This window comes from Palaemon carinicauda, chromosome 15 (genome assembly GCF_036898095.1).
Source record: "Palaemon carinicauda isolate YSFRI2023 chromosome 15, ASM3689809v2, whole genome shotgun sequence".
Lineage (NCBI taxonomy): Eukaryota > Metazoa > Arthropoda > Malacostraca > Decapoda > Palaemonidae > Palaemon > Palaemon carinicauda.
The window spans coordinates 21221012-21233460 of NC_090739.1; the positions used below are offsets into that span (position 1 = coordinate 21221012).

Here is a 12449-nt window from a genome sequence, read left to right on the forward strand (position 1 = left end):
TGTCTTAAAATTTTTTGTCGTTAGTACTTTTCCATCTCAAATAGTTAAATAATAAGATTCAAACTGTTAAAAATTATAAGATCTGGATTAATTATTATTAGATATTTATTCTTTAACAAATAGATATCATCTTATCAATCAAGAATTGTTGTGCTGCACCGTTGCCATTTTTATCATTATCGTCAATGAAAGATCACATGGTAATAAAAGAGAGAGTCGAAACGATCCTGACTTGAAACTTCATGTTACTTAAGCAGGTGTGTGTGTGTGTGTGTGTATTAAGATTGCCTTGCCTTATGCAAGACACGGGCTCTTGCGTTGGCAGCCCGTAAGCGAATGTAACTGTAATTTACTTTAATTTACTTTGAAAGAGGGATGAACTAGTAATAAGTCTATGCGTGTGATAGCTGTTTACTGCTTTGTTTAGTTTTTTCTTTATCGGGTTCTGTTATCGCCTAAGGCTTTATTCATTTGTGCATGGTATTCTTCAAGTCATACTACATATAGTATCAAAGTAAAGAAATGCACAATGTTGTCATAATCAACAACGAGAATATTGATTTTAACTGAACATTTATGAAAATTGGAGACAATAAGCACCGTTATTAGTTAATTCTCAGCATAACTGCATAGGATATTAATGTCAAAAGTCTTCTCATCCATAAACTCTAATTCACAGTTACATATTTACAATTGAGACAATTTTAGGACATTGGTCTCCATGATCGGTATTTGCGGTTACTCTCATACCCGTAGTCTGTCGTTTCACCTAAGATTTACCTTTAGAAAAAATTTATGTATATAATAAAGTGCGTCATATTATACTAGGGAATACTATTTTCTGTGTACAATTTATATAATTTCTGAGCATATAGTCCTTAGATTAATCGAGTAAGGATTGTGAGTTGTATCTATTAACAGAACTGAGTTGAATTATCTTAATTTTGTTCACTCGAAAGTTCTCGTTTCTATAGTTATTGGCTTCTTGCTAGGAAATACAGTATATCGAGGATATACAGTACTTCGAAAAATAGGAAAATATATAATTTAGATTAGATTTGCACTAATTGAACATTGAAAGTCTGAAAAATGTCCAAGACTAACAAATAATTTATAATTTTACACGTAAAAAAAAAACTTCTGAAAAAAAAAAAGATTACCTCTGTGCCATTGATAATCCGCAAGCCCCAGTGAGAAAGCCTGAAAATTGCATAGAGTCTCCAGTGAGGAACTTGGGTCAGTGGATTTCCCTCTTCACCTACGTCTAATGCAGTTACCTGAAAATACCAACATAGTAAATGGAAAATACAAAAGTCATTAGCTGAAGAAACATGCACAAATTATGTGAAAACACTTTTTCTTTTATATAATTATATCATACAGTAATACCTCGGAGATCAAACGCCCATGTACTCAAAGTATTTGGTGATCGAACCAATTTTTCAAAAAAATTTATCCCCAGAGATCGATAAAAAATTCGGAAGTTTAACAACTTAAGAGCCAAGGTGAAAGAGGCAGCCAAGACAAAGGCGACTGACCCAGTTTACAAGTCTAACCCAGTTCAACCCTACAAAGCATCTTTTCATAAACTTTTTCATTATTTCATTTGTTTTGATGTTTTTTGTGTTTATCCAAACACAATGCTTCTAAAATTATTAGTAGTAGCATTGATAAGGGAAAAAGGAAGGTTTTGAAAACCACTGAAGAACTAATAAAGGGGATAATTGAGAAGGCAGAGAGAAGTATCCGTGTGACCGACATTTCCAATGAGTATATTATTATTATTATTATTATTATTATTATTATTATTACTAGTTAAGCTACAACCTTAGTTGGAAAATCAAGATGCTATAACCTCAAGGGCTCCAATAAGGAAAAATAGCCGAGTGAGGAAAGGAACTAAGGAAATAAATAAATAATATAAGAAATAATGAACTATTAAAATCAAATGTTTTAAAAACATTAACTACATTAAAACAGGTATGTTATATATAAACTGTAAAAGGACTTAAGTCAGCCTGTTCAACATAAAAACATTTGCTGCAAGGTTAAACTTTTGAAGTTGTACTGATTCAACTACCCGATTAGGAAGATCATTCCACAACTGGAATGATTTTGAGGTGCATTACTTCCAGCATTAGAGGCTCTTTGATTTCTATTTTTAGGAACCTTTATATAGCATTAGGGGCTTTTTTACCTCTCTTTGTAGGAGCCTTATATATAGCATTAGGGGCTTTTTTACCTCTTTGTAGGAGCCTTATATATAGCATTAGGGGCTTTTTTACAGCTGGAATAAAACTTCTGGAGTAATGTATAGTATTGAGCCTCATGATGGAAAAGGCCTGGCTATTAGAAAACCAAAATCAATAATCTACATGACTTTTGAGAAATAAAGAATCTATTAAAGAAGTAATTATAGTAAAAGGAATGTAATCTCTATTTAAACAAAGAAGTAAGATCACTGAGGAAGTTGAGAAGTGGCTTTTAATTTGGATAGGGGAAAACAGTTGTCGGGTGATAACGTTTCATTACAGTTATATGGAACAAGGCGAAGCAAATACATTCATTAAAACAGGCCAGGAAGGAGTGATGATGTAAATACCATGGAAAATTTTAGGAGTAGCCGACGTGAGGAGGCTGTCAGCTCAGACATCGGCTGCGGAGAAATATGTTGAAGAATATCATCCAGATAACGTAGTAGCCAGCAGAACAGGTGATTTTTATAATGTTTACGCATTTAGACATTTCAGAAACTTCTTAAAAAGAAAGGAGCGACAAACTTCTCTCAATGTGTTATTAGTAAGAAGGCGTTTAACTGTTTACAATTAGTGTCAATAGAGTGCACTGAAAAGAAAGAATACTCACCCCCTTTTACTGAAGCCATTCACTTTCCTAAATACAGACAAAGTTAAGTTCAATGCCCATTTATTACGTATTTATTCTTTTATTCTATTAATTTTAGGTTTTTAATCCTCTTCATATGGTTTTATGTACTGTACTGTATATTTGTATTGTAAACCTTGTAAAAAAAATTGCCCATTATAAGAGAATCCTTTGGTGGGGAACCTATTAATGCTGTTTCCCTTCATCCTAATGGAGAAAATTGACTCATTGTTCAAACAATTCAGTTTAAACATGGTTTTGGAACGAATTATTTGATCTCCGAGGTATTTATGAAAATAGCATGAAGGGTCTTACCTGGTGTAATTCTGCAAGGGCATTTAACTGGCTACACTTAGCTAGGTGAGTTTCAACAAATGTGAAATTTTCAAGCCTCGGGAATTTCACCCTCAGTTTTGGGAAGATGTCGATAATATCCTCGAAGTTCATATACTGGAAGCGTGCTGTAGTTGCTGCTGCAGCCATAGATTTCTCCCATGAAATGTCAGTGCAGCGCAGAGCCCCTTGGCCGTAGAGACTTAGTCGATCTCCTTCTAGCTCTGCAAGGAAATTTGGTCCCTGTTCACGTAGGATTCCTGAAGTGTGGGGATTAATTGCTTGGACAGATTTATCACCCCTGTCGGAAAAGGACCTTTCAGGGTCCTTCGGTCGTGTAAGAGGCACTTTTAAGTCGGCAAGGTTATGCTGGCTACGGTTTGTCGGAAGATTAGATACATCAGGATTGCTTGTGGCTGTGACAGCCGTGTTAGTAGTTGTGGCAGTGGCTGTTGACTCTGCATCCGAGCTAGAATCCAGCTCAGAGGGTTCTGAAATTGCACTTCGGGGTGAGATGGGCGTTTCCGGTCCCTGTGTCGGAAGACTTAAATTAGATCTAACCCTTGTGATGGCAGCAGTCACCACTTTATCAGGAAGGTGACTCGAGTTCTTGAAAGACTCGGTCTTTTTAAGTAAATCGGAGTTTTTGGAGTTATTTCTTTTAGCTACTTCATTATTGACCATGATTCTTGGTTTAGTTTTATCTCCAGATCCTGCCCTGGCGCTGCCCAGCCTTCCACCTACCCCACTGCGACGCACAACAGGCACGTTCTTGACCGGGAGGGTTATCCTGGAATCTAAACTGATCTTTTCGCTGGCTTTAGCAGTTGCATTCGTACCACCAGGTTCTGACCTGTGAGAGCCTGAACCTCGAACTGATTTAGGTCTCACAGGACGATCAACATCACATGAGTTTTTCCTCCTTAGGACTCTCATGTCTGTGTAGGATTTACTCCTTGGTAAGTTAGCTTTGGACTCTGAACCTCTAGAACTACTGATCGGAAACTGTTTTATAGACTGTGTTGGTCTCGGCGTAGCATTGACAGGAATATTTTCCTTCGCAAACTGCATCTCGACAGAACTTAACCTGCGTTCGTAGTTCTTCTGTACCAAACTAACATCTGATATTCCACTGGATGTAGCAGATGAGATAAGGGACACGCGATCATCCTCCTGCGTCTCGCTGTTCTGCTTATTTTCTCCATCCTTCAGGATATGGCCTTGGCCATTCGTTATCGTTACGCCTAACTCCTCCTCTCCATCATCCACGTCATCCTCATCCTCTTCATCCTCCTCGGCTCCTTCGCCCACATCGGAAATAGTATCACCGCAGAAACCACTTGAATTTTCGGCTGCGTCGCTCTCCTTGGAAGTGGCTTGGTCACTCGTGCCTGGAAGATAAAACAATATTGATAATGAATCATATCCAGTTAAAATCGTAAACAAATCAGGGAATGTACAAATTTATGCAGTTGGTAATTTGAGCTAGAAAATATTTTTTGAAAAGTAAGGGAAATGAAGGCTGTGCGTTATTATCGACTACACGTGGTTTTGAATTGGAAATATGTTTCGAATACCTTGTATGTCATGGAAGATGATTTATTCCTAACTGGTACTTTTCTTGCTTATAATTCATGTAATTTATATTTACCGATGAAACACACAGACATATATGTATTTAATGTTATATACAGTATACATGTGTATTATGTTTGTGTGAATACCGAAAAGATTGAAATATTTGTCTTATGGATAGTTCACAAATAGTTTACATTAGCACAGGTACACTTTTTTCGTATTTATTACATTTTATCTTTTATGACAAGAAATTATTTTTTTTTTATTACATGTCCGACTTAGTTGGAAAAAAATTCCGTTTTAAAAGCTTTAGGCTACCTCAATGATCACACCAATGCCTCAGATTTAACTTGAAAAGAGAGATGGAAATAACAAAGTTGGCAGAAATCCCATAAAAGCTTATAAAATACTTCAATATACTGTAGAACCCTCGCAGTGTCTCTAATTCTGCCTGAAACACTGCTTCCGGCTCATTGTGCCACCACTGCGGCTGCCTGACACGCAAGCAATTCGTTTGATCACATTTCCTTGAGAACAGATTTATTTAAGGGATAACTCCTGGAGGCCAACTTTTTCATGTATATAATGATGTTGCGACAAGCAATGCCGTTACCACTGCAAGATAACATTAGTTCGTACGCACTCAACACAAGATTTAAAAGTTGAAATTTACACTGGATTTGAACGTCATTCAATCCCTTCATTTTCATTGAAATGAATAGATATGAAGAGGACTGAGAAAGGGCAGAGCTCAAATAATGCTTAAGGAATGTTATATTATTCATCATATTCGGTCGGTGTGTGACTTCATCTGCATTGAGCCTGACAGATTGAGAAGCTCTCATGACCCAGAAAGGATTGACTGACTTCTTCCATCAAGGCTATTGCATTTGTTTCTTTAGAGATGAACAGCATATATATATATATATATATATATATATATATATATACTGTATATATATATATATATATATATATATACAGTATATATATATATATATATATACTGTATATATATATATATATATATACTGTATATATATATATATATATATATATATATATATATATATATACTGTATATTTATATATATATATATATATGTGTGTGTGTGTGTGTGTGTGTGTTGGTTGCATACTGATCGTGCGTCGCACCTTTTTTTTTTATGTGGGTAATCATTTTTATAGGTTTGTACTTGCATGTATGAGGATGACATAGCTCTGATGAGGTCCTTTGTTCGCACTAGCAAGGTCCGTAGTTTGCCTCTGCTGGCCTCTCAGTCTCTCCATATAATATTTTTGTCATTATACAAGACACACCCAACTCACGATGATTTTGTGGTACTGAATATGTTCGTTATATAGATGTTGATATTTGCGACAATCATAAAATGTCTCAAATTTATTTATTTAGAAAAAAAAAATCTCACCTAATTTTATTCATATACCAAAAGAATTCAAATTCTTAAACAGAATTAGCGGCTAGGGAAATCAGCTGTTTATTCTGCGCTGTGCATATTATTTTACATTTTTATTCCCATCTACAATGGATGGCATACAAAGGGAGAATATCCTAGCCGAGTCTGTCTATGAAGTTATTATCTCATGATGACATTTTTTACCTCGACGTTCATCATTATGTTATCCCCTTGGGTTGGTTGTAGCATCAGATCATTTCGAAAATTAACGTTGATATGCAAATGCCCATAATTATACATGGGATACTAATGAAGTTTTTTGTTTCTCTCTCTCTCTCTCTCTCTCTCTCTCTCTCTCTCTCTCTCTCTGACATCCTAAAGTCCATTACGTCACTCTATTGCGTGCAAAATGCAGTCTTTGTCGAACGAACGACGTGGCAGGAATGGCCATTATTTTTGATTTATTAATTAAAAAAAAAATTGTAAAAGAAAAAACTCGAACGGATTTTTAATATCTGTTATGGAATCACAGATCTAACTGACCTCAGCAACCGGGAGAATCATCTCCTCTTATGATCCATAAATAAGATGACATCTTGGTGACAGGAGTTCGTGAGACTGCTGCGGTGTCTCTACAACCACGAGCCTCTGATGCTGTTATTAAGAACCGTCTGCGCCGCCAGGCAAAAAAAGCACGACCCAAATTAGTTCTCTTTTATTAGGAAATTGATGATTAAACTTCTGCATAAAACACTGAAGGAAGGACCAAAACACTCGGCGCAGCAGTCATTTTATGCCTGATTTGGAGCGTGATGCGGAATTAGTGGATTTCGACATTTCTCCAACGCCCTGCATTGCATCAAGCTATTGAGGGGAATCTCTTTCGCCTTTTCCCTTTTTTTCCTCTTATTGTTCTTTTTCTTCTTCAACTTCGTTTCGTTCGTGAGAATGATCACGTGCTATAGCTTTACAGTCACGTTCAAAGGGAATTGTTTTTGAGATGAATTCCTAAGTGTGTCATAGAATTGTATATATGTTTCAGTGTGCCACGTCAGTCATCTTTTCGTAACCTCAAGGACAAGTGACCTTGCTCTATGACATGAAACATTTATTTCACGGGTTTTGTTCTTTTGTGGGTCCATACATGCAAACATTGACATTGTTTGTAGACCATTCTTTAAGTTGTGTTTATTACAGATGTCACTTTTACGAATAACAAGCGGTCTCTTCTAACCGCAGGTAAAAGAACATTAGCACTGCCATATTTATTCTTAACGACGATGTAAACCAAGTAAAACTTCACTTACACAGGAGGCTCATCAGCTTTATGTTAAACCCTCTACAAGCAATGAACGCACACTTGTGCTTTATAGATATTAAGGCACTTCCTTGCTTATATTTTCTTTTCACTATCTGTTCTGCACATTTTATGTTATCGTCTCCTCCACCACTAACTCTTCTGAGTTGTATATTCTTTTCACCAATATATTGTTCTCAATTCATCCCACAAGACCAAACCATATTTTAACCCACTTTAATATTTCTACCATTTATACGTATCTATACTTCTCACTCCTCGCTTTTAGAATTCTTCCTTTACAACACCAAATAAGCAAGGCGTTCCTCTCAATAGTTTAAAATAGTTTTATCAAATTCACAAGCAAAAGTCCCTCTTTACTACAGTAAATTACTCCAGTAAAGGATATTTAGTTCATCAATCCCTTCATACATTCCCCTTTTGCCAAATCTTCCATGGACAATGCAAGTTTCTTAACTCTCTTTTACACTGCACACGACAGGCTATCTTCATCTTGGGGGTGTTTTTTTTCTCTCCCTATATATGACTACTCATTTTTTACTATGCCATCTTCTATATTTAGTCCAATCTTTCACAATCCGTATTAACAATAAATGGTCTACCACCCGGTTTCACCTTTTCTTCATACTTCTCTTACTCACTTTTACTTATATCTCTTGTTTTGCAAATGCTTTCACTCTTTCACTTTTATTTTTTCTCGGTTTCTCTTCACCGTTCAAATCAGGACTGCATCTACAAACATGAGTAATTCCAAACTCCATTCATAACTAATTTTCTTATACCACAAAACTTACACCTACATCTGTCTATATATATATATATATATATATATATATATATATACATATATATATATATATTTATATATATATATATTATATTATATATATGTATATATATATTGTGTGTGTATATATATATATATACATATATATATATATATATATATATATATATATATATATATATATATATATATTTGTGTGTGTAGGTGTGCTTACACAATAGAAAGTTTACTATCATGAGATAAAAGAAGTCTACAAAAATGGTTTGAAAGAGTCTGCTTTGTGAGAAAGCGTTCATATATAGGTCTCACTATGTTGCTGAAATGTTAAAATTCTAGGTGATTGTAGTGTTTTTAGAGATTTTATAATAAAATAATTACATTTTTATTAACGATTCAAGTTGGTTATTTTTTATTGTGGCGTATCGTTCAATACGATTCTATTGTAAAGGTCAAATATAGAATAACAAAGGTGTAAATAAAATGAGCGAAATCACTTCATGTGTTGAATGAATAGCATACTAAAAGACTTAGGGTAAGTTTAAGAAAACGAAACCAATAGAAACAAATTAAAAGGGTCAAAATTACATACTTAACAATAAATTTAACAAAATATGTGGTACCTCTTTCCTCGGAAATATCTCCTATTATTGTTGTTATTATTATTATTGTTATTATTATCATTATTATTATTATTATTATTATTATTACTTGCTAAGCTACAACCCTGGTTGGAAAAGCAGGATTCTATAAGCCTAGGGGCTCCAACAGAGAAAATAGCACAGTGAGGAAAGGAAAAAAGGAAAATGATATATTTTGAGAAGAGTAACAACATTAAAATAAATATCTATTATATAAACTATAAAAAACTTTAACAAAACAAGATGAAGTGAAATGAGATATAATAGTGTGCTCGAGTATACCCTAAAGCAAGAGAACTCTAACCCAAGGTAGTGGGAGACCATATTACAGAGGCTATGCCACTACTCAAGAATAGAGAACAATGGTTTAATTTTTGAGTGTCCTTCTAAAAGAGCTGCTTACCATAGCTAAAGAGTCTCCTCTACCCTTACCAAGAGGAAAGTGGCCACTGAATAATTGCAGTACAGTAGTTAACCCCTTGAGTGAAGAAGAATTGTTTGGTAATCTGTGCTTTCAGGGTGATGAGGACAGAGGAGAATATGTAAAGAATAGACCAGACTATTTAGTGTGTGTGTAGGCAAAGGGAAAATGAATCGTAACCAGAGAAAAGGATCCAATGTAGTACTGTCTTGCCAGTCAAAAGACCCCATAACTCTCTAGCGGTAGATGAAGGTACACCCAGCAACAAAACCGGGGTCGCCTGGCCAGACCTGACTTGGAGAGATCATGCCCCTCTTGCCCTGAAAGGTGGCCGACGTTAAACAACCGGGACATCGTTAGGATGGTTCGAATGTGAGGAGGAGGGAAATTACCTATATCACTCCAAGAAATGCGATGAAGAGAGAGAACTTTTTTATCCTTTTAAAAAAATGTGATCTAATATTATTTCGAAACTAATCCATCAAAATATTTTATCATAACTTTTTATTTGAATTTTCCTATCCTATTTCTATTTAAGATTTTCTTGAATAATATTGGAACTGATTATTCATATTAACATTCATAACACGGAAATATCCTTCGTTTGCATTTTCTTAAGCAATTTCTCTCTCTCTCTCTCTCTCTCTCTCTCTCTCTCTCTCTCTCTCTCTCTCTCTCTCTCTCTCTCTCTCTCTCCATACATACATACTTTAGCCTACGTATTATATGTAGGGGCTAATAATGTATCGTTTCAAATAGCACCTATTGGGTTACCAATCATTAATAAGTGGTCATTGTTCAAAATTTCGAAGGTGATGGGGTTTAATGGTTTAGTTGTTGATTTCAGTGTTTTCCTTTGATTTCGATCATGAGCCACGTGGCTTGGTATGGTTGGGGTCAGCTTTTGTCACGGGCTACTTGGCTCCGGCCCTCTTAGAGAAAATAGTATTATATACTATATCAGTTATATTAGTCTAAGGTTGGAGATTTAAAATGCATCATCAGTTAACATAATCTATATTGTTTCAGAATTGATTGGTTAAAATAGAATATGTGAAATGACATGCAATGAAAGTGTTCATTGGTGCATTATTATAGTGATGATATGGTATATAGGGTATGTAGGGTATAAAAGATTAAACTATCAACACATTGTTTACTCAAATTATCTGGTTCGGTCTCAATAACCTTAGATTTCAGGATGAAAAAAAACTCCTAATCAATCAATCAAATTATCTGGGCAAGTCGCTCACTTCCAAGCGAACCCCCTTCCCTGGTGACGATTGCTCAATGCTCAAAGGTCCGAGTCTAGCTGGCTTCACCCTTCCCAAGTTAAAAGAAAATATTTCCTTAGCATTGAGTATTCGTATTATTACGATTTTATTTGTCGTTTCATGTCCTGATGTCCAACACCTTAAAAGTGTTCCCCCGGTAAGCTCTTCAAGAAATCCATTACTCTCGATATTTGTTCAATCAGTCTTTCGCATATTTACTTCGTTATTTATAGTTTTGATATAATTTTAAACACCTGGAAAGCAAACTGTATGAAATATTGTCATCTTATAATTTTGTTTTTCATTGAATAAAAAGCTTCCACCAGAAAGATCTCATCATAACTGTGAGATCTTTAAACCTCAAACATGTGGGGATGGGGGTAGAAGGATATAAGCAGGTGGGGGTTAAAGATGATGGTGAAGAGGTGGTAATTGGGTGATCTTCATGTAGGGCTTGACGAGGTTTGCTTATTAACATTTATGAAGTGATGATGATGATGGTAATATCCCTATTGATAACCTTTGATATCAATGATTCCAACTCACAATGAAAACGGGCATATATCGTTCTAACATTGTTTTTAGGTGGTCATTGAACATCTTTGGAACATCGGATCTTCACCCGAAAGAAATACGATTCCAACACCAGCTTCCAAAGTAGTTAGCGGTCTTGTGTGATGCTTGGGAACAACCAAATTATATATCATACTGGATACAGGTTATATATATATATATATATATATATATATATATATATTTATATATATGTATATATATATATTATATATGTATATATATACATACAGAGAGAGAGAGAGAGAGAGAGAGAGAGAGAGAGAGAGAGAGAGAGAGAGAGAGAGAGAGAGAGAGAGAGAGCAGCTGCTAGAATAATGCAAACAAAGGATATATCATTCCGACTTATATTAATTGGAATAGTCAGTTTCCACAATATTTAAGGATTTTCCATATAGAAATGTAATAAGGAATGAAAATACATCGGTGTGATTATATTTTTCGATAACTATTCTCGAAAATAATTGCATTTCTTAAAAGAATAAGAGATAAGAGCTCTCTATCTCTCCCATATATATATGTATATATATATGTATATGTATATGTGTATATATATATATATATATATATATATATATATATATATATTTATTTATATATATGTATTTATATATATATATATGTATGTATTTATATATATATATATATGTATTTATATATATATATATATATATATATATATATATATGTATTTATATATATATATGTATTTATATATATATATATATACATATATATATATATATATATATATATATATATATATATATATACACACACATAAGTTTATAACAAGTCTACCGTACATATTCCTGTCGAATTCAGGAAAATGTTCTTAGACTTAAAGGCAACCCTTCTCCACTATGATAGCTGATTAGTGAATTTGCAACACGTGGTTATTTATCATGAATATATATCAATAACAACGTGTTGGAAACAGTAATCAGCTATCATAGTGGAGATGAGATTATTTCAAATCTACGAACAGATTCCTGAATTCGACAGGAATATGTACGGTAGACTTGTAATAAACTTTTATTTGTCTTGATAGCATGGTCGGTTACAGTCTCTGCACGCATGGTTTCGGCTAAGAGGCATAGGTTCAAATTTCTGCCCAGCCAGAAGCTGTTATCATTAATGAATTTCTAGTGGATATTCATTCCCAAAGATAGAATTCGATATTAAATGCCATTGTGGTTGATATTTACATTAGAATTAAGAGTGTT

The 12449-nt window shown here is 34.4% G+C and overlaps 1 protein-coding gene across 1 annotated transcript in view; it reads right to left on the reverse strand.

Annotated features, from left to right (window-relative positions):
• The window catches only part of LOC137654245 (uncharacterized), a 46779-nt gene that overhangs the window by 13845 nt on the left and 20485 nt on the right, over nt 1-12449 (reverse strand). The window contains exons 4-5 of the mRNA XM_068387875.1: nt 3199-4607; nt 1161-1277 (exon numbers count right to left, since the gene is read on the reverse strand). Coding sequence (XP_068243976.1) covers nt 1161-1277; nt 3199-4607 — 1526 coding nt within the window. The remainder of the gene's footprint in view (nt 1-1160; nt 1278-3198; nt 4608-12449) is intronic.